Source organism: Mugil cephalus, chromosome 21 (genome assembly GCF_022458985.1).
Source record: "Mugil cephalus isolate CIBA_MC_2020 chromosome 21, CIBA_Mcephalus_1.1, whole genome shotgun sequence".
In the NCBI taxonomy this organism is placed as follows: domain Eukaryota; kingdom Metazoa; phylum Chordata; class Actinopteri; order Mugiliformes; family Mugilidae; genus Mugil; species Mugil cephalus.
In genome coordinates, this window is record NC_061790.1 from 17,385,503 (window position 1) to 17,409,184 (window position 23,682).

Consider the following 23,682-nt stretch of genomic DNA (forward strand, 5'->3'; position numbering starts at 1 on the left):
AACAGTTCATGCACAACGTCCAAAAAATAAAAAATAAATACAAAATCTAAATTCCGCAGGGGAATGTAAAGACATAGCTCATCTAAATGGAATACCTTTAATTTTTATCTTTAACTTCTATTCCTGCGACGATGTGTCAAAATGGGCAGTGTGTGAAGCTGCACGGGAGTGGGGGGACAGCAACACTAGGATGGGAATTTATTATGACAATCCTCAGAAGATGCCATCTTGATTTTGTTAAGTTGCGCTTGCCAAAGGCTCTTATCAACCCATTACCCAAAAGTGGACTTGCATTAGGGAGGGATCAGTTTACAGAAAGTATGGGCATGAAGAAAGACGGCGGTGGACAAGGACTCCTCCAGTGCGCTGTGAGTGCTAACCTTCCCTTACGTAGGAGTCATCTGGAGTAATCCTCCGGGGAACGCAAATTTGAATCCACTCTTGAGTTGCCCGAGACGCTTCTTCTGACGCGTCTCCATCCCAACGCAAAAGCTGCTGAAAATGTTGTAAAAAAGACGCACACATGCGCCACCATGTTGGTCACATGCGCTCTGGAAAAGATGAGCCACTTTGTTTGGTTCTAATGCGGGTACCTGGAAGGATGTTTTCCTCCTGTTTTCAGAACTCTTTCCAGTTTGTACCTCGAGGTAACCAATTAGAGTTTATTTTTAACCCGTGTCTATTTATTCCGCATGCACGGAAGCGGTGACTGATATCTGGTGTTGTCAATAAACAGAATTTTACAGACGAGTGGAAGGAAAATGTCCAAAATACACATCCAGGTGTTTATTTGAGATAAGGTTTATATATATGTTACATAGGATTTGGTATTTAATTAGCACATTTAGACATAGAACTTATATTCTGCTCTACATCATTCACAGACTGATCTGTTTAACTTTTTGTGCCTTAGATCGTAGTGAAAATGGATTTTTTTCCCCCTGCACAGCTGACATCTCTTCCTGGTTTATGGAGTGATGAAAACATATTCACCAAAACTCTGAAGAAATACATTCAGGTGAGTGCCCTTAATTTCACAACACCTCATCTGTGTATTTAAACTATGTCAGAAAACTTCGGAGCAGACGTCTCCATCCTCTTCTCGTCTTCAAGTGCGTAACCTTCAGCCGAGCAGAGTTTAAGTGAACCTGCTACATATCTGCTCGTGTTGCAGTACAGATTAAACCCCAAACTCTGCCTCCTCCACGGCTCAAATCAGCTCAGCACAGACTCTGTGAGAGGGAGCGGGGATGGGGATGGGGAGGACGGGGAAGGGGGAGAGGGGGGTGGTCCTTTCAGATTTCACAGCTGATAGCAGAGCTGAGCGAGCGTGGAGAGAAAGCCCGATGTGGCCCATTCCTCACTGCATCAGAGACCGCAACGCCAACTCACAGCCCGGCGCAGTCACGACACGGGGGCCGCTTCCAGGAAATTACGCACGGCCGTTCAGCTTCAATCGCCCCGTGCCGTTGGAATCCATATGAGACATAGGTCACCGCACGAGCCGTCGGTGCTTTATTGCTGGCTATTTTTCAAATGACAACCCCCCCCACCCCCCCTTTCCAGGAACAATGCGGCGTTCCGTCAGCGCTCAGCACTGGCAGGTAACTGAGAGAGATGTAATTGGAAAGGCCGCATCAAATGAGCCAGCAAAACGCTCTCGCGGGGCAATCACCGTGGGGTCTCCTGCACCCTCGACATTGGGGGACACATCACGGGAGCCTCTCTCGTGACACGACCTTTCCTCGGAGGCTGAAACCTTTTCGGCGATTCTCATTTAATTATTGAAATGTCTCGCAACAGAGCGCTGCAGCATCAGAGGCTTGGTAACGGAAATATACTTTATTCTTTAAGAAAAAGATCTGGATTTACCATACATGAAGAATGGAGAATTCATGACACAAAAAAAGGGAGAAAAAATGGGATTAACTGAATGGCTTTAAAATGAAATTTATGTAACACTCAATTTCCTGCCCAGTAAATCAGAACAATTACACAACGACTGCCCAGTGAGGACACCTCCCACTGTTCATTCATCCACTGCCAACTATTAATGAATGCTCCTCTGTTTAATTGCAACACAAACACGATTAACTCAAACCGTGATGCCGAGCAGGGATCTTGTCCCAGACGAACACAAGAGTTATTTAAGGGTTACCTCCAAGTCCAGATTCATCTCCAGCAGCCGCATGAAAACGCCTCTGCTTGCTAGAAAGTGACTTTACTGGGAAGGCAGCGGTAGTCAGCAGTAGTTACTGAGTGTGGGAGAAGGAGCGGGCGGTGATGTACAATTTGAAATGTCTTTGGTGAGACTGTACCTAGTATCAGGCCAACTTTATTCGGAATAAATGTATTCCTTAGGGCTTCTCGCACGTCTCCTTATCTAAATAAAACGGAAGGAATTCAGCAGTGGGTTTTAGATAAGCGTCGAGAACAACCTGACCATTTTCTCCCCCGATACTGGAAAAAAATATTCATTCCATATAACACGGAACTTTTGATAAATAAAATATTGCGCGCAGCTTCCTGATAACAATCATGGTCAGGTTCAGTCCGTTCCAGGACCATACAGGTCCTTCACCATGTACGGCCCCTCCAGCTCGTAGCCCATCTTCCTGTAGTAGTTCCTCGTTCCAACTCCTGCAGAACGGACCACACACAAGACGAAAAAGTTTTTTTAGTGTGTGAGGATGAAATATTAGCCGGAAGACAAGCGTACACCAGATGTTTTAAGTCATTTGTCACCAGTTCCTCATATCCCTCTTTTCACTGTGGAGCGCACAGTTACTGGAGCCAGGCAGATGCAATGATTTATTATGGGCTGGATTTTGTGCCAGCTGACAAGAGGATTCGACGCAGACAGATAACAAAAGATCTTGGAAGAAGTTTAGAAAGAGTTATGCTCACATGGATTTCTTCAACGCCACTGAAATCAAAAAGATCCAATAAGACTATGTGTTTACATGCCCCAAAACGTTCATTAGAACAGAACTTTGCTTTTCAAGCACAAATTAGTCCTGTCTGATGTGGACAGTCAAATTTAACTTTACTGATGACACTCAACCCATTTAATATAAGAAGACGAGGCCCCGTTCAGACCTTGGAGCAAGTGGAGGCTCGTTAAAGTCTTAATCTGATCTCTGCATACAGAGTGCAAAACTCAAAGGTCAAGCATTGGCTGGCAGCGCATGTGGAGACACATTTCAATACTTTGTGTGAGCGCAGGAACTTAAAGCCACCCACTTGTGATGGGATTGATCAGGTTGGATCATCCCACAGGTACCTGATCAGTTTGGGATCTAGTGAATTTGGAGGCCAGGTCAACACCTTGTGCTGTTCTTCATGTTTTTTGGGTTGTTCCTAAACTGTTTGTGTGTGTGTGTGTGTGTGTGTGTGTGTGTGTGTCAGGCTGCATCCTGCTGTGTCATTGCTATGGGGTGGGGGTATCTGGTCTGGTCTTGGTGGGTGGAACATGTCTAAGTAACATCCATATGAAAAGTTTCCCAGCAGAAAACTGAATTATCACAAGATGGTCAATGATATTTACTATTTCTGTAAGTGGTTTTAATGTTGTGGCTGATCAGCGTGATCTCTGTTACAGTAAGCATCTTCCTTATTCTTTAACAACCAAACTGATGAGGTCTTATTAAACGCCACATGTCGGCAGTGGCTTCGAAAATGAACTTCACAATATGATGGAAAAGCAGAGTTCAGAACTACGTGAGACACCCAGCGCTGTTTTCAGTTGTCTGCCTCAAATTAAAAGGATCCATCTTGAAAACGTTGGGGTGGATTTCACTGCGGGGCTGGTGACAGTTCACTTGTCACTGAGGTTTAAAAGGAAGAGAGTGTGTTGTCACAATTATTACTGACTTCAAAAACAAGAGCGTTTGTCTGCTCTGTGAACACACACAGTTTATCTTGCGTTGTCAGTAACCATGAGCCAAAAGAACTCGACAGACTCCACAATGAACCCCCCTGTGTGCTGTTTTTGCTTCTCACCGGAGATGACTGCCAGTTTACCAGAGCCGTGTTCCTCTCTGGCTATCCTCTCTGCCTCCTCCATCAGCATCATACCAAAGCCCTAAACAGCACAAACCACAAATACCATTATCATCACACAACCTTGTCAAAATATGTTGAACTGCTCAAACGTCTCCGGTCTGATGAGGGTCACAGAGAGAAGGCGGGTGTGAATGTGTAGCCACCTGGTGCTGGAACTTGCTGGGGTCTCGGCTGCTCACGGGGACCACGCTGCCGTACACATGCAGCTCGCGGACGATCGACACGCCTCCTTTGAGCTCAGGACGGAAGGACTGCGGAGAGCAGCGCCGCAGCCGCAGCAGGCCGATCAGGATGTCCTGCTCCGGGTCCTCGTAGGACAGGAAGGTCTCCCAGCCGCCGTTGGCGACGTAGTCCCTCCTCACAAGCTCCACCTGTACGCATGCGCCCGCGTTAGTTAATTCTGTTCAACGAACACGTGCGGGAGCGTGAAATCTTCAGACTACGTGAAAGTGACGGTCCATGTTACCTGGTAAGGCCTGACTTTGTGGTGGATCTCCTGAATGCCCACTTCTCTGGTTCTCACGTCTCGACACTGCACACGGACATTTCAACGGGTCAATAGAAAACCTCAATTTCAAAATAAGAAACTCCACTGACCTGAAATAAATACGTGGTTCAGACAGTCGCAGGAAGCGGTGTTTTTGACACCACTCGCGGCTCACGCGGGAACTCGTATTGAGAAGCAATCACACAAAACACAATCCGGACATTTTTCACAGTGCTTTCGCAACAGTCAGCGTCAGGATTTCTTTTGACAGGAGATCAGTTTTAGTCACCGCGGGAAGCGACGGAACAAGATGGAGCGGCCGCGGCGAGCTGTTAGATAGAGAGCTCCTCCACAGCCCAGACAAATTTACTCTGCTCTCACACGGGGTGGAGCGTGAAATCAGACCGCGGCCGCTCATGGCGCTTAGAAAAAAAAAAGACAATTATTGACGACGATATGAAAAACGGGCAGTGTGTCCAACCCCGCTGTTATATTTCTGACAAAGTCAAGGAGTGTTTGCTGTGGAATTAAAGGGCATCCGCTGTTACCGTGGTAACCACTGATTGTGTCCATCTCAACCAGGTCTGACAACTTAAGAGGCTTTCTGTTTCAAGTATGAGCCACCAGTACTTGGAAGGAAAAAAGGTGGAGGAAAAGAGAAAAGAACATATTTACACTTTTTACGATTTCTCATCTTAAAAATCGAGAACACAGGTTTATTGTCTGCTGGTTTAGTCATCTCATCTCATCTACTACCGCTTATCCTCACTAGGGTCGCAGGGGTTGTTGGAGGTGGGGTTCACCCTGGACAGGTCGCCAGCCTAATAAAGGGCCTAACATAGAGACAAACAAGCATTCACACTCACACTCACACTCACACTCAGGGTCAATTTAGAGTCACTAATTAACCTAACGAGCATGTCTTTGGAGGTGGGAGGAGTACCCGGAGAATAGTTTAGTTATATATATATATATATCACTCAATATGAAACTGTAACTCAGCTAGAAAAGTTTTAAGGGAAAGTCAGTTTGAAACTAGGTCAAAGTCTGGATAATCTTCACGACGTCGACACAGTCGCTTTCTGGAAATTGCAGTGCAATGTGTGATGGGAAATGCGTCACTTCTGAGGTGGGTTCTGCTGCAAAGCACTGCTTGAAAAGCCTCTGCCCAAAACACACAATAAAAGTAATTTGAGGAAAGAGAAAAGCCGTTTCCACGGACAAAGAATTTTATGACTGACTGTCAATGAAGGCCTTGGTTGTTTGTAATAACCCTAACCATAACCCCTAATCGAAACTAATAGGGGGTTTTTAAACTGTAATCTACTTCATCAATTTATCAATATAAATTCAATAAATGGGGAGGACACTGAGGGGAGGGAGCTCCTATCTGTGCACCGTCGGTCCTTAACTATACCTGAGAGGCCTTTAATTTGCCATCTTAACCTATCAAAGCAATATATAAAAATGATTAGTACAGTCAGCATTTATCAGCTGGCAGAGGCCTCCACCTGAGCTCTGGGATCTCATCCCAGCTGAAAGAGTCTATTAGCTTTCTTACTTAGAATAAGCTGACAAAGTCTTTCAGGCTACTATGAAAGGTCTTTGAGTCTCACCTCAGTGCCCATGTCCTTCATCCTGGCCAGTGCCAGCTCTCTCAGGTTGCCGTGCTCCACTCCGGAGCTCACCAGCGGCATGGGGATGTCCCTGGTGGAGCGCAAAATAGTAGTGTTATAAAGAGGAGACAGACAATACATAAAGGGTGGAACAAAGGGTGATACATAAAATAAAAGTATACTGCATGATCGTTCATGACTCAGGTACAAAATTGTGCTGAAACGTGCATGTATCAGGTCAGTGATGTATTTTTTTTTTTAACCTGAGGGAAGGCAAGGAGCTAAGCAGAGAGTAATATACTATTATTGCCAAAAGTATTTGCTCACCTGCCTTTTCACACATGTAAACTTAAGTTACATCCCATTCTTAACCCATAGGGTTTAATATGACGTCGACCCAAGGTGTGTGTTTATGGGAATTTTTGACCATTCTTCCAGAAGCACATTTGTGAGGTCAGACGAGAAGGCCTGGCTCACAGACTTCATCTAAGTCATCTCAAAGGTGGAACAGGTTCTATCAGGTTGTCTTTATGGGCCTTGCTTTGTGCACTGGTGTGCAGTCATGTTGGAACAGGAAGGGGTTCATCCCCAAACTGTTCCCACAAACTTGGGAGCATGGAATTGTCCACAATCTCTTGGTATGCTGAAGCATTCAGAGTTCCTTCCACTGGAACTAATCATCCAAACCCAGCTCCTTAAAAACAACCTCACACCATCTCAACAATCCCTCCTCCACCAAACTTCACACTAGGTACAATGCAGTCATCAAGCACCATTCTCCTGGTCACCACCAAACCCAGACTGGTCCATAAGATGACCAGATGGAGAAACGTGATTCATCACTACAAAGAACGTCTCCACTGCTCCCTTACACCACGTCATCAGACGCTTTGCACTGAACTTGGTGATGTTTGGCTTGAATGCGGCTGCTCCTTCAATGAAGCTCTCTACAAACTGTTCTTGAGCTAATCTGAAGATCATGAAGTTTGGAGGTCTGTGGTCATTGACTCTGCAGAAAGTTGGTGACCTCTGTGCACTATGCTCCTCAGCATCCTCTAACCCCACTATCATTTTACGTGGCTAAATCGCTTCAACTTTCAGTGAACCACTGACAGTTGACTGTGGAATATTAACAGGACTTGTTGCACAGGTGGCATCTTATCAGAGTACAACACCTGAATTCACTTAGAGCCATGCATTCTTTCATGTTTGTAGAGCAGTCTGATTTTATACATCTGTGGTCACGGAAGTGATTGGAACACCTCAGTTCAGTTATTTGGATCGGTGAGTGAATACTTTTGGCAATATAGTGAATTTATGTTGTGTAAAAATAGAAGAATTACCAGAAACTTCATTGAGATTAATATGCAACTAAAATACCCTGTGGCTTCTGATCTCTTATTGGATTACGATGTCACGCATGCATTTAATTTTCAAATTATTGTGATGGGATTGTCATTTAACATTTCTAGAAAAAACACACCTTCAGTCGTTTCTACATTTAGTTGTGCAACAATGCTAATGTGCACATTTAAAGCTGTGTCAAAAGATTATTGGCCACTAGAGGGCAGAGCTCCAAAGCGAATGCACACACAGCGCAAAAATGGCATGATCCAGGATCTGATGGTCCTGGAGACACGAGCTGGACGCATTAGCAAGGGGGAAACCTGCTGGGAGCACGTCCAATAACTATGATGACGGACCTCAGCTGTGTCATCAAACCCATCAATTTACTCACCTCTGCACGCGGTAAACTCGAGTCCACGGCGGCACCAGAGCCAGGATTCGAGCCACCAGGTCCACCAGAGCACTCGGTGTGTAGCTCTTGTACCGGCCCGTCTTCCACAGCTCGTACAGACCCGTGCCTCGGATCACCAGCGTGGGGTACAGCTTTAATCCGTCAGGCCTGAATGCCGGGTTCTCAAAAAACTCCTGCAAAAAAAATAAAAAGAAGAATATGTGGATAGTGTAAATGTCACGTCTGTATAATAATGAACAGAGTCCCAGCCAACATTACGATTCATTTCATCCTACTTGATCTTTTTTACTCAGGTTATTGATTTGTGAAATCACCGTGTTGAGTAATAAACCTCACGGGGTGGATTTTATGGTACACACATTGGATGTTTGGCAGCAGGCCCACTACATTGCAGCTTTAAAGAATGAAAGAAAGAGCAAATAAACAAAATGCCCACAGAGGTGATTTGATTCATTAATTTTCTCCACGACAACAGGCAGCAGAGAAAGGTAGAGAAAGGGAGAAAAGCAAGACGGGTCTATTTGAAAAGGCAAGGACTCTATAACCTGAAAGAAGACATCAGATGAAATGGAAGGAAGCGGAGGACAATAAAGTCAGTCACTCAAGTGAAAGAAACAAATGTAGCTGTCAGGTTTTTCTGTTTGTTTTTGTGCACTCATGGAAGTCGGTGTGATTTCCAGTCGTTCTCCTCCCATCCGATGACTATTATTATCAGGACCGTGAAGATCTGGAATCGAGACCCGTATTTCTCTAAAATAGGCTGCATTATCACTATCTCCTAATCTCTCCCTTGTCACAGCTCATAATCACACGAGGACATGTCCCACATGGCCCTGCACTAAACCTGAAGAGGGGGAGGAGAGGATGGAGGCAGCCAATCTGACAAGTAACGACGGCCTGATACAAAACCCGTAAAAAGGGAGTCAAGAGACTATTTTGGGGATTCTGCACCTGCTGCCGCTTTGGATCACGAATCACAGCTCCTGTTGCTCGGCGGTGAGGAACCCTGTTAAGGATGCCTCCCCTGGGAACGGGAGCGTCTGTACGCCAGAGATAAGTGAGAAAGGATCTCAGGCTGGGCGGAAGTTGAAATCGAATTTCATTATCAGGACAACCATGATGGACACAAGGAGGACGCAAAGTTATCCTGTCCCTGCTGTGGGAACTCAGTGGGATGTGATCAATACGATGCAGATAATGACCGAAAAGGACACATATTTAACTAAATGAGATTAACAGGGGGGGAATAAGAGATCCGTGCTTCCTTAAGCCGGCAAACTGAACGGAAGAGCTCGGAGCACCGAGGCCTGAACAGAAATATGATTACCAGTTCTCGTGGATGGTATTTTGGCACTGAAAACTCAGCTGCCATTTACATCATATCATCTCTCCTCATTAAATCGGACGCTGCAAGCAAAACAGGACGTCAAAATGCACGGGCTCGAAATTTCATTCATAGCGAAATATGAATGAAATTCAAGCTGATCCATTTATCTATTCCCGCGTAATCCTTTTAAGGATCATTGGGAAGCTGAAGTCATGATGGAGAACAGGCTGAGCAAACACGGCTAAAATTAGATACATCGCCCAAGAGCGAGGAAATCAATTCTGACCATGATTATTAGTTTTATTTTCCTTAAAAGATTCATTGATATTTATGCATCTCTGAAATCATTTCAATAAAGACAGACAGTACATTGAAAATAGGTCAAGTCTATAACACGTGTCACCAAATTTCCATATTTCCCCTGTGACAGAAAATGAACTTTGATTACATTCATGAATATAATCTCTTCACTAAGAATGTGGTTCTATTCATGTTTTCCTTTCTAAATGGCATTGAGAACGTCTTAACTTTTTGAGATATGGTAACTGTTTTCAAACATCGATTCGTTCTCGATATCAGAGAAACGTCTTAACCCGCTCTTTTACTGAATGATTGGTATAAGATGATGTGACCCTTAATTACAACCCAAAGGGTTGGGTCCATTATCACTGATCAGTTAAAAGTCAGAAATCTTAGAGGATATAAATTCACTAAAAGGCTTGTCCGAGGGCAAAGCAGGACTGAATTTCCAATTGTGCTGAGGTGCTTGAAGATTGAAGCTCGTTTTCATTGAAAGAGGAGCGCGATCAGAGATCAGTATAACTTTGATTACATTTACTGACGCAAATTCACAGAACTTTCCATTAAATTAAGCATTGGCGATTCAGCGAAAAACGTGGCACACATGGAGGAACATGTGCCTCCGACTCCTGAGGGAAATATCCTGCTCATTAGCTGATAAATGCTCGACAGGGTGTGGCTGCGTGCCGTTTGGTGCTCGCAAAGAAACTGTACTGATGAGAGTGACAAATGAAGCAAAAAAGTGGTCATAAAAACTAAAAAGATGAGCTGGAGAACATATTAAATTCAGCTGATGTTTGTCACCTCTCAATGTGAACACATCTGAGAAGCTAGAACCAACACAGTTAAACATATTTGCTTGAGAAATGACAAACTATATCGGAAGATTTATTTTTTTAAATGAAAACTCATTAAAGCCTGACGCCCAAATAGTAAAAGTGTTTCAAATCACTCAGCTATCAAAGACTGGGAACCACAGGAATGCAGGCAGATTGTGACAAACTCCAGCAAGAAACCAAAACCAGACGTGGACATCGATAACACGGACATGTTTCACCCATCTGGCTCCGCTTTAGAGGACGCTAAACTCAAATTCAGAACACACCGTGTGTATCCTTCAGGTCTAATCAATTTTCAATGCTTTAAATTGTTCCTATCCATGTCTGCACATCGCTATGCTTCTTCGTACCTCACCACCACCTAGTGATGTGAAGGTCGCTTCTAACAAGCAGGTCGGTCAGGTTTGTGTAAGGTTAATGAAAAATATCACAGGTTCCGGCAGGCTGGGTTAAAAAAAAAATAATGACAAAGCAGAGTTCCAATTAAATTCCAGGTAACTCCCAGTAACACTGAGTGCAACAGGCCAGGCTGTGATCGTCTTCTCTAGACGTCCGATATGGGGAGTGGAACGGGTGATGCGACTGAGGTAATGAAAATGCACTTTGCTCAGATGCTACAGTTATACACAATTATAGGTCGCGCAACTTAAAATGTCCCAGCTTAGAGAGCACTGTGAGGAAAAAAAAAAGTGAGAATCTCTTGGCTGAATAAACTCCATTACATGCAATTGAAAGGTGCATTTACTGATTAGTTGAAAGCTCCAGTGCAGTGCATCTCTGTCTGCCCTCTGACAGCCAGAGTAATAACACAAACACTGTTGACGCAAGCCTACAGTTTATAACCTCCATCCCTTATCTTCTTTCTACACCAGTGGTAACCCGTGTTCAGAATGCAGCTGTGTGGAGTTTTAGCATCAGAATCCTGCTTTCTCGAAATTATTTCTGACGCCCCGACAGTAGACTCATGGAGCCCAAGTTACTTTTGCTTCTCCGTCATATGCTCCACCATTCTCATAACTGCTGCAGTCTCTCCGTATTTTACTCTAATGTCTGTAAAATACAAAAACTGGTGGTCATGGTGACTCAGCGTTGTGTAAGCGCCTTAGATAAAGGCTTTAATGGGACAGACATTCACTCACATGTGGAAGTTCTACATAATAGCTTTAATGCACAGTTTTCAAAAGACATTTTGGTAGAGGGAAGGTGAGGATAGAATGAGATTATAGATTTAGAAATGCCACCATTTTGAGTGTAGGGAGGCATGGTGGTGGTTTCAGGTTAGGGCAGGGTCGCTGACTTACATCCATCCATTCATAAGGCATAACATTATGACCACTAAATGCTAAATAACATTGACAATCTCGTGACAATTCAATGTTCTGCTGGGAAACGTCTGGACCTGCCATTCATGTGGGTGTTACTTAGACATGTACCACCCACCTAGAACAAACCAGACAAGACCAGACACCCCCACCCCATAACAATGACACCCCAGTAGGATGCAGCCTGACACAGACACACCCACAAAAATAGTTTAAGAACAACTCAAAAAACATGAAGATCAGCACAAGGTGTTGACCTGGCCTTCAAATTCACTAGATCCCAAACTGATCAAGTATCTGTGTGATGATCCACAGAGGACCCTCCCCTCAACCCAGAGGACCCCCACTAACAACATTCTGTTGCCAGACTTCACAGGACACCCTCAGAAGACCCATGTCCATTCTCTGATGAGTCACCACAAAGGAGGCCAACGCAATATAAGGAAGGAAGGTGGTCATAATGTTATGCCTGATCAGTGGATAGTTTAACACATTAACTTTAATCAGGTATTAAAAAACCTGGTCATGCGAACCACCCCGATCTTTTCTGATATGGTCCGACTGTTTCTAAGTGCTCCCTGTGTGTGAGTGGCAGCAGTAAATTTTATGGATTCTAGGAAAAGTCACGAGATGCTTAATTTGAGTCCTGGAGTGAAAATGTTTAAGAAGCTGCATATTTTTTCCCCCCTCCAATAACTAGCGGGAAGGTTGTCATGGAAGATTAGACATGATGAGGAGGAGCAAAGGGGAGTCACAGGCAAGCCATATAATCGAAGTGTTTGCGTGATAACGGGGGGGTTGGAAGAGGACAGGGGCTAGATGACGGGCAAACAGAAAGCATGGAGCGACAACTCTGCGAGTGGAGTGGAGAGAGAAGAAGAGGATAAAGTGAGAGATAATGGAGAGAAAAAAAAACGCAAGAGAGCTTTGAAAAGAGGCACGCAAGGAGACAGGAGGGTGCGGACGGAGCCGGGGAAGAGACAGCGGAGTCGGAGGAAGAAGTTCTCTCTGGAGAGAAAAAAAATAAGTGGCAAGGCTACAGAGACGGACGGGGCCGAACACACATTCAATCTGCTTCCTCTCACTGTGACGGCCTGCTGCTGCCTTTCATATTACCATCAGACAAACATTCACACACAAAACCGGCTCAGTAAACACACACAGAGAGGGGCCGTCGCACATCTGCGGGAACACAGGCGCTTTCCCACAACTCCGATCCTTTGCTGTGCCGAGTGTTGATGCTTGTACCACAAAGCGAATAAAGGACATGAAGGCTTTTTGATTTAGGATTTTACCTTAAAACACTAAATCTGTGTGTGTTGTGAGGGGTGAGCCTATTTCAGAGAACGTTTTACATCCAACCAGCTTCCACATCACGGCTGAACCTTCTTCTCCTTCTAGTATTTTTTTTTTTGCTTTTTCTTTTAAAATCTTCTGCAATAGACTCTGTACTAATGCTGCAACTATCTGCAGTATAATTAACAGGCAAAGAGAAACCTGATATTGGATCCTGTTGGTTTTCCAGACAGCACGTGACATATTTTGCTTAGAGCCTCACCTGCACCAATTACCACTATCTGCTCTTTTCCTCGTCGCGCCTTTAACCCTCCGCCTCTTGTTTCATCACTGTAACAATGAACCAAATTAGCCGAAAATTTGCGCGCGGCCACAAACGGAGTCTTCATCTACATCCTACAGTCAGGCGCGGTGGGAGGGGGGCGTCGTCTGATTCCGCACATTCGTATTACGGTCGCGTCTCCAATCAAAGCCGTAAGAGAGCCTGCTGTTGAGCGACATCTGACAGGATTTTCCATCGAGTCACATCACAGTCGGGACCGCGAGCGACTGCCGCAGATTTTCCGGTGCTATTTTAAGATGCTACATGCAGGACCCACTTGTTACTGTGCCGCTGTCGGATAAGCAGAGATGACGCACTTTGATACCAAGCAAAAGAAGAAAGTATGATTACTAATGTTACAAACAATAAAACCTCACGACAGACAACTTTGCTGATATTTTTAGACCGGAGTTTTACTCATTTGTTACTCATACAGCTCTTCTTGATTCAATTTTGACTATTTAAAACTATCAGATGATGATGAACCAATTAAGTCTTAAAAGAGTTAGTAGGGCGCTCACTACAGCTCTCTGCAGGGAGCGCTTACTATCTGCTGGAAAAAAATACACATTTGCCTCCAACCGTGGGCAGAGTACGGTGCTCGACAATCGTTTCCCACCATGCAAGTGTCTTTAATTGTTTCTTTAATTGGCTCACACAACCAGACTGTGTAACACCCTCAAGCCATCAGACTCTTGAACTCGCTGAAACTGGACTGAATGTACACAAATAAACACACTCACCCACAACCACATTAATATCATAACCTGTCACACACACACACACACACAATGCTGCTCATCAGTCAAACATTTACAACCACTCTGACTCCGTTCAGCTGCTTATTAGTCGATGTTGCTCTGTTTATGTGTGATGTCTTTTTATTGGTACATTATCTTTTGCCCTTTTTTGTGTTGAGTTTTGTACTGTGTGTATTGTATTCTTGTCTTTACATTGTTTGCAGTGTTTTGTATTGTCTACATAAGCTTGCACATGAGCTTTGTGACATGGTGCATTATCCTGCTGGAAGTAGGCGTCAGTAGATGGTCCACTGTGGTCATAAAGGGATGGACATGGTCAGCAACAATACCACGTTCAAAGTCACTTAAATCCCCTTTCTTCTCCATTCTGATGCTCTGTTTGAACTTCAGCAAGTTGTCTTGATCACCTCACCTCTACACACCTAAATGCACATAATTACTGCCATGTGATTGGCTGATTAGTTATTTGTGTTAACAAGCAATTGAACAGGTGCACCTAATACCTAATACACAGGAATGTATAAGAATGACTGGTCTCTCACAGATCTTGCAACTTCTCCAGGTCCTTTGTTACAATATCGATTATTTGGAACTGCCTTAAATCCAAACCATTATTGCAGCTCTCTGTATTAGAAAAATGGGAGCACAGTGGTGTAGTGTTTAGCACTGATAAAGCAAGAATGGGAGTGTGTTTGGACATTCTTTAACCCTCTGGGGGGGGGGGTTCCTCCCACAGCCCAGAGACACACTTGTTAGGTTAATATGTGGTTCTTAATTGGTCACAGGTGTGGATATGAGGGTGAATGGTTGTTTGGCTTTCTGTGATGCTACTTGATAGACTGTTAGCCTGTCCAGGGTGTACCATGCCTCTAGTCCAATGAGATGCCTTATATGTGGATCACAACCGACCAGTAGACTGCAAAGATAGTGCTGGTAAATCATGCGCCGATGTTTTATGTGTTAGTCCATCATCTATCCTCACTGTGGTATTTCACACTTGGTTGACATACCGTACAGTGGCGGATTGATGGGCGGTGTGTCAGAGATCTCCCTTCACATCAATCAATAGAGCTGCCCCAGCGAGCAAATAACTAGCCTTACTTCCAGTTTATATCAACTAAAGAAGGGCAGAGAATGAGTGGGAGGTCTGGATCAAGTAAGGGCAAGTCACAAGAGGAATTTAATAGTAAATAAAATGTATTATTATTAACCTAAGTGACCGTAAATGTATTTAGCATTTCTTAATGTAGACAGATCATTTTGACTTGGTCATTGTAAAAGTTGTGGGCATCCCTGCTCTAGAGGTTACACAGTTACAGATAATGAATGAATGAATGAACGATTAAAAAACTCATATTTGGACCCATTCTACTCCAAACGCTGACTTGCTCTGACTCTCTGTCTGTGAAGATTCTCAGTCATCCAGGTCGTGGCATATTGAAAACAACAACGTCTGCATTTAGCCAGAGGAGACAGATGGTTTGCAAGAGGAGCAAATTGGAAAAACCAGACACTAGTCGTGCCAGCTTCTGGTCATTAACAGACACGAGTCAAGCAAGTTTTCTGATGGGCTACACCCACAGATGCTACTATTTAAACCTCAACTCCCCACAGTCCCTTAGAGCTGAAGACGCTGCTCGGATGAGTGGAGAAACGTCTTTAAGAAACTCTACATGTCCATTTGTCTTTCCTTAACGTTTTTGGACTTAAATGTATTTTCACTTTAAGATTTAACTTAAGACTTAACTCTACATAGCTCACAGCTACAGGAAAAAAAAAAATTGCTTACAATGAACTGCTCCACATCCCTCTCCATGCCCACGTTGGGCAGATCTGGCATCATGTGGGCGACCACCTTGAAGCCGGCGTCCTTTGCCAGGTGGAAGGACTCGCACACAGCTCGCACCGTGTGGCCTCTGGAGAAAACAGACAAGCAGAAAAAAATGTCACCTATCCATTTATCACTCAGGCGCTGTTGGATGCGGCCATCACATTATGTCAGACGTACTGACCTGTTGGTGTCCCGAGCCACGTCCTCATAAACACTCTGGACCCCTATCTCCAGCCGGGTGCAGCCGTAGCCCAGCATGTCGCTAAGGTGTCGCTTCAGGCAGTAGTCGGGCCGCGTCTCTATAGTGATGCCCACGCACTTTGTGTTGCTGCGCTCCGAGTACCTGTGGGAGGAAGCCGTCTCTGTTATTTCTGCTCATCATCATGAAATAGAAACTTTTTTTTTTTTTTTTTTGGCTATATAATAATGTATTTTTAATCTTCACTATTTAGTCTCAACGTGACTGAAATGTTTGAGGGTTCTGTGTGAATGAAACATATTACCGGGATCATTTGGCAGCATCAATTTTCATCCTGTGAGTTTGCACGTCTCATTATCCAGACAGTTAACACTAACCTCGCATTAAAAAATGCGCTAATGCAATGAGGAAAACAGACGGCGAGTATGCTTGTGTTAAATGAGACATTAGTGTTTCTGTGAGAGGCAAATCGGGTATTTAACAATTCAGTCATTCACAAATCTTTGGAAAAGAACGTAGCCCGCTGTGTCTCACCACCGTTTGCCGTATTTGCAGGTTAATATCGGCGTCCAAGTATTAAAGCAGTGGTTTTGGAAAGACAATGAATCAACTGCCTGTATGTGATGTGAAACAAATAATTCTACTGAGACTTGCTTCCCTCGTGTGAGTTTTAGGTTTTTGTTGCATAAAGGAACAGCTAAACAAATACATCAGGTCCATTCATCTTCCTTTTATTCCAAGTGTGGCATTGAAATTGGTTTTGAAATAAACTCTCATCCATCAAATTCAAGTGTATAGAGACACACTGTCAGCTCAAGTATAACCACATGAAGCATCAATGTACGGATGGACAATGAGCAGAAAACATGTTGTCAGAGCAGCCAATTAGTTCGTCTAGAAAGTGGAATATTCTGAATCCAATTTGAGCTGCACAGCTTATTGAAGGCATAACCAAACCAAATGCAGAGTGACACACACAACTAAAAGAACAGAAGGCAGCTGCAGTGAAGACTTAGAAAAACATCAGAAAGGAGGAAGCCCATTCTTTGGTGATGTCCATGAGTTCCAGACTTAAAACACGGGACTGTGATTAAAAACGGAGCAATTCCTTTGAATCAAAGATGACAATCTGCATTTTAACAGCAACTTAAAAATGTTTTAGTAAAAAGCTAAAATAACGTTGTGATCAGCCATTACATTACGACCTAATATTGCGTAGGTGCCTATAAAACAGTTGTGACTGGGGATGGCTGCTGCCATCAAGGAGTGTCATTACTATGGGTTGGTATCGTACAGTATTGCACAGATAGATGTTTCCAACTAAATTATCCAGCAGCAGGTCAACTGATGACCAAATGAGTTTTCAATGCATTCCTTGTACCTCAAGCTCATGAAACGTTTGCAGGTTAATAAAGCATTAGACCTCCACGTGAAGCCTTCAGAACGTGACTATACGCGATGCCCTGTGCTCCAAATGTAATCTCAAGACAATACGTTCTCTGCTTCATGTAGCCTGGATCTGACTCAGGTCTACTTCAAAACTTATTTGAGACACTGATCGAACTCGCAAAAACATCACAAGAGACCAAACAGACGATAGACACACTAGCCATCTGTCATTTACTCCACTCCAGCTGCTCCAATGACCATTAACTCCCCTCATGCCAGCTAATATTCCTTCTGATTCTGTATCTGCTGGCAATAAATGTCCATCTTTTACAGTCTGCTGGCTGATTTACACCAATTACAAGACTTTATGCTCCAGAGAGGATGATCAGATTGTACGAGATGAATCAATAAAAAGTCTATTATCTCAGGCGATTATCTGGAGGTATCTCGCTGCTGGGATCAGATCAGGAGCGGGGCGAGCGTGGTGAGAGGCAGAGACGTGAGCGTCATACGTGCGCGCTTATTTTGACGCACAAACACACATCGCAATAATCATGCACGCACGCACACCGGGGCAGAGATAAGGGCTGTCCCCATCTAAACCAAGTGCCTACCTACTCCTTCCCCAAGCGGAGCAGCAGCCACCACAATTACGGTAATCAAAGCATCTCAGCGAAGCACACTGATAGCAGGGCTCGGCAAATTCACATACATTCCCACACCTGAGAGCGCACTCACATGCCACAAACACAGGGACTGGCACAGATATATATATATATATATATGTATATATGTATATATACATATATATAACAAGCACTCACAGAGACTGGCCTCTTGGGTCTTATCTGTATTTATGAGCGAGTAAATAGCTCCTGCAGACAAGCAGGTCAGTGGGGGGAATTTCAGCCCTGTGAAAACCCCATTATTTGGTCCAATCATCTGTATGATGTCTGAAACTCTCCAAAAACTTTTTTCTTCTAGTCATCGAAAAAAAAAAAAAAAAGCGCTGCTCATCCAAAGTGAGCAGAGCACCTGATGTCATTCAAGGCTGCCCTAATGCAGTAAGTGAGAAATCGATGGAAGTTAACTAAAAGGCCTTAAAAGAGTGGAATCGCTTATTTTCCTCCTGAATAAATTGCTTCATTCTGTGGAGATTGTCATCGGGTCTTAGGTTATTACAGGGAGCGGGGTGTTGAGAGAGTGTGATCAATACAAACGCAGTCTAATACTTTCCATGTTGCGTAATAGACACAGATGAACCATTTTTACATACGAGGGATCTGTGGGAAGATAGTGACAGGGAGGAAATTGATTTGGTAAACATATTAATCACTGCAAATCTAATATCTATATTTGTAATTTTTGGTTGGAATCCGTTTTTAGGATTTTCTGATTATTCATAATCTAAACAACTTATCTACCGCCTTTAAAAATGAACATGACAGATGCATCGTGATAATGATTGTAATCTGAAGCCCTAAGATTTAGGAGGCAGAAAATTCAAGGGGCGTGATACTTCGTCTTGAAACTTTTTTTTTTATTACTATTATTTATAGTATATAGTTGCGTTATTCTTTCTTTCCCTTTCTCCCACCAGCATCCAGCAGCAGTGAGGGAGAAATTGGTCCATGAATGTGAGTGAAATACAGCAAATGGTACAATACCTCCCTCCGGTGGAGACAACTGTATGTACACATTCAACTACACTTATCAGTACATCAGGAAATAAAAGAGGAATGTTAAGACATAAATTGTAGCATTGTTCTTCAGAACCGTATTGTCGTCTTAGTAAATGTCAGGAAAGAGAAAACCAGAGGGATCAAATAAAGTTTTCATAAACGCTGGGTGAATGTGGATGGGGAACAGACGGACGGACAAATAAACTGATTTAAAAGCAATAAACCAAAACAGGCTTTGACCTCCACAGCGAATACGGCATCTGCAGTAGGGACAGCCTTGTCTTAAGTCCTTCAAGTGAGCACCAGTTACAGGTTTATCCATGGCTTCAACCAATAGTCATTATCACAGCCACACTGTATCACCCCACCTCTAACATGAGCCTTATATTTACCAGTGTTGAACTGTTTGTATCTGGCCTGATGTGGGTTCGTCTTCACTAACTGTAACTGGAAGTGTGTTGTGTTAGTGTTGAAAGGAGGACTGGATCCATGATGAGTACCTGACGGCCTCGGCCACATTGTTGGAGGTGTGTCCTGACAGGGCGTCGTGGAGGTTCCTGATGAAGTAGTCTCTGTACTCCTCTGGCAGAGCCATGAAGGTCCCTCCCATCACGATGAACTCCACCTTGTCCACACTGTGGCCCAGCTGCTTCAGCTGCACATCACACGCAAGGGTTTATACAGCTGCTAATGTTGCTAAATGCTATTCAGCTCAGCAATATAACATCATCTCATTAATACTGACCACACAGTCTTTTAAAATATATCGGAGTTATTCTTTATGTGCAGCCATTAAATGGACTTCAGACAGGTAAAACCGTGGCAAATTAAGATTAACAGAGCAAAGACTTCTACACAAAATGATTTAATGACTGATTTTGCTCCGCTGTATTAGACTAATGTGGCTGTAAATTTAAATAATGGCATAATTAGGGCCGGGTCTTGAAGGCGGCTAAAAGTCATCGCACTCATTACAGCAAACTAAATATATTTTCAGTGGTCATGATGTATGCAAATGAAAGCTGTCGCAGCACACAAGCTGATTTGTGGAAATGGCTGTTTTAGTAACAGGTATATCTTACTCACAGCAGCTAAACACAGGCTGATGTGTCATCCAACTAAATGAAGTCGTTTTTTTCTCCAGTGTAATTCAAAGCAAAGCCTAAACAATTGACGGGCTATTATAGACACATAAAATGATTATATAAAGGTGAACGGCCGTGAGTCACTGACCTGCTCCACTCGATGCCTGGTCTGGAGGAAGGGGTCATAGCGAGCTCGAATGGCTCTCATGGAAGTTGGCTACAAGAAAGACAAAGGAAGTTAATGAATGAAAAGAAAAAACAAAATCTGCAAGCCATGTTTTACTTAAGTAAAAAAGCTTAGCTTAAGTTTAGCCCAAAGTAAACGGGGTTAACTAGAAACCAGAATATGTGACTTTTGAGCAGAACAAACAGAACGACTGCTTTGATTAGGTTCATACAGTAGCTGGAACAAAAGTATTTACCTCGTAGCCAGTGTAAGACTGTGTGGAGTACTCAAAGTCAGAGTCCGGTCCACCAGGACAGTAGCTGTCAGACAAAAAATGATTTAAGAGTTGCACAGACAACAATGGGAAAGCATATCACATATATGGGATGACTATAATTGTAACCAATTAAAGATGCATGGAACCATTCAAAGGTTTACATATAATTCTCGTTAAGGTATTGTTCATCTATGTAAGTGAAATGCATACAGATTTATAACAATCACCTGGTCCTATTGACAGAACATTTTTCAAATAAACACATTCATCCTCTCAAAACAAAATGAAGTTAAAAATCAAATCACGACTTACACACAGATGTTGCCCGTGAAGCTGATGTGAGGACATCGGTGTGGCTTACACATCACAGCTACAACCGCAATCTGCAACAGAGGCCATCATTTAGTCTTGTTTTCTTTAGTGATAAATACGAGGTATTTTTAGTTCCAACTTTCATCCCAAAAAACAAAGCTGCATCCAGCTTTCCATTCTTGACACCAGAGTGTGTCGATCCAGACTATGGCATGAGTTGTAATCGCAGCTCATGGAAGAAAGCATGACGAAACTGTCTGAAGAAATATTGTGACATTTAACAGGACATAAGTGATGTGATTAGGCTACATGTATTAAGCATTTCTTCATCTATTTATGTGCAGATGTATTTATTAGTCTTCAAAAACTCATATGTTGCTTCAAACTACAAAGATGGGCAGCACATGCTGCGTTTTAGCCGTTTGGTTGCAGCCTTACAGCACTGCATGTGAACAACCTTGAACCTAGAACAGAATGAGAGATGGGACAGAGAGCTACGTACCCCACTGGCAGTGCGGATGGGCTTGGCCTTGAGTTTTGGTAACAGAGCGCGGCGATACTGCGGTGGAACGGCAGCAATGATGTCTACCAGGCGAGGCTGGGCTTCAAGGCCGTATTTAGCTGAGGTCTTTGTCTTCACTCTGTTTAAAAAAAGAGATGCTGATTATGACTGGGAAAACAAAAAGGTAGCACATTCTGCAGTTCCATGTGAGAGAGTGTCTTTTTACTACTATGTTTTTTTGTAAAAATAAAGCTGGATACAAATATTAAGTAAACTCAACAAAAGTTGTATGTGGCTGCAAAAAGAACTGTGACACAAACAGTCCTGGTAGATTTGTGGCCTCACATGATCAGTTTTTGAAGCAGATATCAACTTCTACCATATTCTTTCATCGTCAGCTTGTACTAGTACATTTCTGTAATAGTGACTGGTGTTATTAGTCTGTGTGGCTGTAATAATATCTATAGTATCCATATTTTTCATAATAAAAACATGTGTCATCATCTCTGTGTTTCAATAATTATTTTTAATAGTTGCAGATAACACCAGAGCTGCTAAATCTGGTTTCAAATACAGAGCAAACACTTGTTACTAAAATCTAGTCATTGTTGGAATTTGTTGCGACTGAGTCGAACAACCTGTGGATGTAGACCCAGTTCATTATATACGCCTTGCTAATGTTTGTCTTCAGAGCTGCCTTAAATTCTTTGTGGCACAGATTAAACAAGTTGCTGGAAACCTTCCTTATCAACAGGGCAGCATCACACAGTCGCTGCCAGTTTGTCAGCTGCCCACGCATTTGTGAATCGGTCCCAGAGGTGTTCTATCTGATGGACTGTGGATGCCTGTCACATTCAAGAAATCACTTTGAACTGATTTTTTAGCTTTGTGACATTTTTGTGCTTTCAGCAGAGGATGGGTGCACTGTGGTTGGGGATGGACATGGTCAGCAACAATACTCAGGCAAGCTGTGGCATTTAAATGAATTACTCAAATGGTACTAAGTGGACCAAAGTGTGCCAAAAAACTCCCTGAACCCATTACAACCCACCAGCAGCCTCAACTACAATGCAGGATGGATCCATGCTTTCACTTCATTTTTGTTAAATTCCGATCCTATCATCCAAATGCTGCAGTAGATTACTAGAAATAGGATGGTTATTTGAATTAGGGCAGGTGGTGTGATGCCTAACACCGACGCCTCACAGTAACAAGGTTCTAGATTTGAATCTGGGCCTAATGGGATCTTTTGGAGGACTTTATTTGAGTTACTGTTGCCTTTGTACCTGCTTAAACCAGATTGGTCATTGTCTTTGGCCCCTGTCATGAACCAGACATATTCCTCAGAGACCTGCTGCTCATTGGATAAATTTCCCACTAGATCAAAGGTTCTAAAATACACAGAGCAGCCCCCATGGCATCAACCAGAATCAGCTGTTATCCCCATTTTTATGCCTCCTGGTGTATACTGGAGATGACTTACTTGTTAAGATTGATGTCCTTCCCCTCTTCGTGGGCTTCAACCAGCTGCTTGATGACATCCGCAATGGTCATCATCATCAGCTCAGCTCGACTGATGTCGCCTGACAGAAAGCAACAATCAATACTATAAGATTACTATATCATAACTAGCTCCACTTACGACAGACACACAGCAAATGTCTTGATAGTATATCCAACAAGACAACAATTAATATAATACAACGTTGACTGCGTCATATTGCACCTTCAAAATAGAAACGACTCGCTTTTAAAATTATGAATATAACTGAACTTTCTACATGACATATCAGCCACGCAGTTAGCATTAGCAACAAGCTACAGAAAGTCTAACCATTTCGAAAGCTATTTCAAATATTTTAACTACTCACTCCTTTTCTTTGGCTTCCCCATTTCTTCTTCTGCACCACAGAATCCAAATGTACACGGACGGGTGTTTGCTAAGGGGTTTACTATGGGTTACATGTGTAGTTTAACCGGAGAGTACTCAGTAAAGTGGTAAACAACTCCACGTTGCGGCAAAACACGGCTTCAGTCGTACTGAAAACGAAGCTGTCGTAAAATGTCGTGAACGCAACCCTCCCCCTATTAGCCCTCATTCTGAAATACTTGGAAATTCAAAATTTCAACACTACAGTGTTGTTG

At 43.2% G+C, this 23,682-nt stretch overlaps 1 protein-coding gene across 1 annotated transcript; it reads right to left on the minus strand.

Moving 5' to 3' along the window:
• Positions 1-1,827: 1,827 nt before the first annotated feature.
• On the minus strand, positions 1,828-23,579 carry elp3 (elongator acetyltransferase complex subunit 3). The gene is made up of 15 exons (XM_047574335.1): positions 23,409-23,579; positions 23,021-23,120; positions 21,538-21,676; positions 21,036-21,106; positions 20,703-20,766; positions 20,429-20,497; positions 19,696-19,850; positions 16,107-16,268; positions 15,884-16,010; positions 7,907-8,100; positions 6,169-6,259; positions 4,532-4,597; positions 4,209-4,436; positions 4,003-4,084; positions 1,828-2,640 (listed from the first exon to the last, which is right to left on the minus strand). Exons 1-15 carry the CDS (start codon positions 23,428-23,430, stop codon positions 2,549-2,551), a joined length of 1,662 nt encoding a protein of 553 aa, XP_047430291.1. The 5' UTR covers positions 23,431-23,579; the 3' UTR covers positions 1,828-2,548.
• Between the last annotated feature and the right edge of the window lie 103 nt (positions 23,580-23,682).